This window comes from Protomyctophum bolini (assembly GCF_963924005.1).
Source record: "Protomyctophum bolini genome assembly, chromosome: 18".
In the NCBI taxonomy this organism is placed as follows: Eukaryota; Metazoa; Chordata; class Actinopteri; order Myctophiformes; family Myctophidae; genus Protomyctophum; species Protomyctophum bolini.
The window spans coordinates 37,657,270-37,660,481 of record NC_137879.1 but is presented as its reverse complement, the minus strand read 5'-3'; the positions used below and the strand labels follow the sequence as shown (position 1 = coordinate 37,660,481).

The 3,212-nt window shown below is 44.3% G+C and overlaps 1 protein-coding gene across 1 annotated transcript in view; it reads right to left on the bottom strand.

Annotated features, from left to right (window-relative positions):
• The window catches only part of LOC308333676 (protein FAM13C-like), a gene marked incomplete at both ends in the record, with an annotated part of 16,093 nt that extends 13,114 nt beyond the window's left edge, over nucleotides 1-2,979 (bottom strand). The window contains one exon of the mRNA XM_080790131.1: nucleotides 2,691-2,979. Coding sequence (XP_080646257.1) covers nucleotides 2,691-2,979 — 289 coding nt within the window. The remainder of the gene's footprint in view (nucleotides 1-2,690) is intronic.
• Nucleotides 2,980-3,212: the final 233 nt, after the last annotated feature.

Sequence of the window (3,212 nt, the reverse complement as noted above, 5' to 3'; positions counted from 1 at the left end):
GGTTCGTTTGCGAAATCCACAGTTGCACACCGGATTTGGCCATATATATACAGCAAAGCTCATCAGGGTCGGGACTCAAACCCGCAACACACTGTCAGGCTGGATTACCACCAGCCTATATAGGTGTCTGGACCGCTAGGCCATGAATCCCTTTTCTGCCTGCTGGGTTTCAGTTAATGAGACCTTGATAATCAAAGAAAATAGCTGGTATAGAGCTATAGCAAAAAAAAACAAAGCTTCCAGAAGACAACTAAAGCAACAGAATGCAGAATAACTTCCTCGAAGCCTCAAAAAGAGGCAGGCTTCTCAGGAGCAGAACAAAATGTAATCACCAACTGGAGAGACACATAATAAAACACTATAGTCAAGCTCAGAAGAGACTATTCCAGTGGTGGGAAAAGTACTGCTACTTAAGTAAAAGTGTCAATACTGCAGTGTAGAACTACTCCGTTACAAGTACAGTATACAGTCAAAGTCTGGAATTCAAAATGTACTCGAGTTAAAGTACAAAAGTACTGGCATCAAAATGTACTTAAAGTACCCAAAAGTAGAAAGTACTCACTATGCAGAATTTCAAGTTTTCAAACGTACACTTAGGCCTATACAAATATTTGGAAAATAGCAGATCGGTGAGCATATTGTGTATAGGTTAGAATGGAAGAGACTTAGAAAAGTCAAAAAGTTTAGCTCTATATTGCATGGCCTATAAAAGTGGCTTCTAAAACTGTTTCAACATTATGAGATTTGTGATCAGTATAGTTTATTTGGCCACCAAGTGGCGTCCACTGTTTAATCAAAGTCTACAATACAGTACATCCAGATATTTTAAAAACTAAATGAAGTTACCACGGAGTATAGTAACATGCCTATTCACTAGTCTAGTTTGGGGACTATGCAAGGCAGAGCCCCACCCGCCGCCCTGAGTCCAAGTTAGGCTAGACCGCATACCTGTGCGTAAGTAAGTACGCAGTAAGTAAGTGTGCGTGCGTGCGTGCATGCGTGCGTGCGTGTTGAGAATCTGTATCTTTTCCCTCTGTCCATCTCATGGGGATTGTCACGGCCGGGGATTGTCACAAACCGTTACAAGGTGTCTGGAACTATGATGGAACATAATTATGTAATTATGGTCTGCCCTGGTGCCTTCCAGATACAGTAGCCTATAGCTGTGTGTACATCTTATCCAACATGACCTTTCAGTTTCATGACGGTCGGTCAACTTATATGTACTGTAGCCATAATGTTAATGACATACAGATCTTACAAATGACATGCGTGCTACTATACTGTCGATAAGGCTATGACTTCCATACTGGCATTATTATACAACTGCAGTTGTAATGGCTTGTTATGACTGCTCCTCCCTATATAGGATGGGTTAAGTGCAGAGGACAAATGTCCCCAAGGGGACAGTGAAGTAAAATCTAATCAAAATCACTTCCTCTCATACAAAGGACTGTCTGTTCCTTTTCATTTCCAGGAGGAGGGCGGCAGTAGCTGAGTGGTTAGAGAGAGGCCGTCTGGTATAACAACACTCTGAGTGAAGCTGAAAGTGATTTATTTCTCCTATAACTATATAACAACGATCACCCCCCCCCGCTGTCCCCCGCTGTCCCCCAACGCCAAAGCTTTGTATTGGCATCAGTATACATGCATGGGGTCAAGCCCCCAGCAAGGCCATGGCCAACGTTGAAGCCACGAGACGTATAGTGGTCAGACCAGGAACTTCAGGCGAGTCCGTGCGTGCATTTATATAGCACAAGGAAACCCCATGCAAGCAGCTTGCATGGGGTTTAACATTGAGGACTTCCGCATTTTGGACACCAAAGTTTGGTGTCCAAATCGTAGAAATTATGGAAGTTATAGAACGTTCTTCTTCCGGGTGTTTCAAAACGCCACTGAGCAACTTCCATCTAGGCCTCTATCACCAGACCACCATTTGATGACATTTAGACTTATACTGACCCAAAACTAAAGACATTTCTTTGTCGTTGGAAAGGATTTTGTCCACAATTCCATTCTCAAAAAATATAGACCTCTTGTAAATTAAGTAGCCTCACAGCAGATGTTTAACAATGATTTAACTCTTGAGAGCGTAAAATGTTACACACTCTCAAAAGTTAAAGAACTAATAAGGGTACCATTTGGTTATACTTACAAACTCTGGAAAAGAAAACTTAGCTGGGGACCACCTGAACAATAGCATAACTTTACATAGCCTGTATAGAACATATACTATAACACAGAATTCAACCATGACATAACATTATAGAGCAACATGTTTATCTCGCAGTTTCAGTTCCAGTAGTAAACTGAAGGCTATATACAATATAAACGTTATGCTGTATAAAGTTTGCATGTCCTTTTCATAAAACTCTGATCAAACATTATAGGGTATATATTATGTTAGGCTTAAGGTTATATAGTTCTTCTAGAATCTAATGGTTCTAATGTTTCCGCTGTGACGTAAATGAATGTTGATTCCAATAGTATAATTATGATGTGTCTACACAGTATAATTATGACGCGTCTACACCTATAAAATATGAGTCATGAGCATGAGAGAGAGAGAGAGAGAGAGGGAGAGGGAGAGAGGGAGATGGAGAGTATATAATCTGTGAGAAAGAGAGAAACCGGGTCCTTCCGTATATTTTCCACGCATGCAGTCGTCGGTCGGTAATTCGTATATATACCTGGGGGGCTGTTCTCGTCATGAGCAGGGTAGCCGTGGCACAGGGCCCCCACAGTGGGGGGCGGCCCTTCCTTTGCGCCGTGATGATGTTGGTGGAGGACCCCCGGCCCAAGACCACCACCCCCACCACCACCACAGGGGCTCCTCCTCTGCTCCTTCATGCCGCCCAGGGGGGGAGGCGTGCATGAGCCCTCCTCCGGGGAGGGACCCAGCGACGGAGGAGGCCCCCCGGCGTCCACGTCCATGGCCTGGAGCTTGAGCAGGGAGCTCTGCAGGCAGAAGCAGAACATGACTGACTGACAGACGACGGATAGGCGATGGTGGTGGCGGCGGCGGTGGTGGTGATGATGATGACTGCAGCCTATCTGTCTCACGACCCACCCTCACGGAGGGGGCCAGTGGTATTCACGGTCTTCACTAGTGGATCAATCAATTAGTCAATATCTCATGCCCTATAACCTGGAATCCAGCAATAATCGTCTTGGTTGTGCTCGTGTCCACTACTATGAATCCACTCACTGAA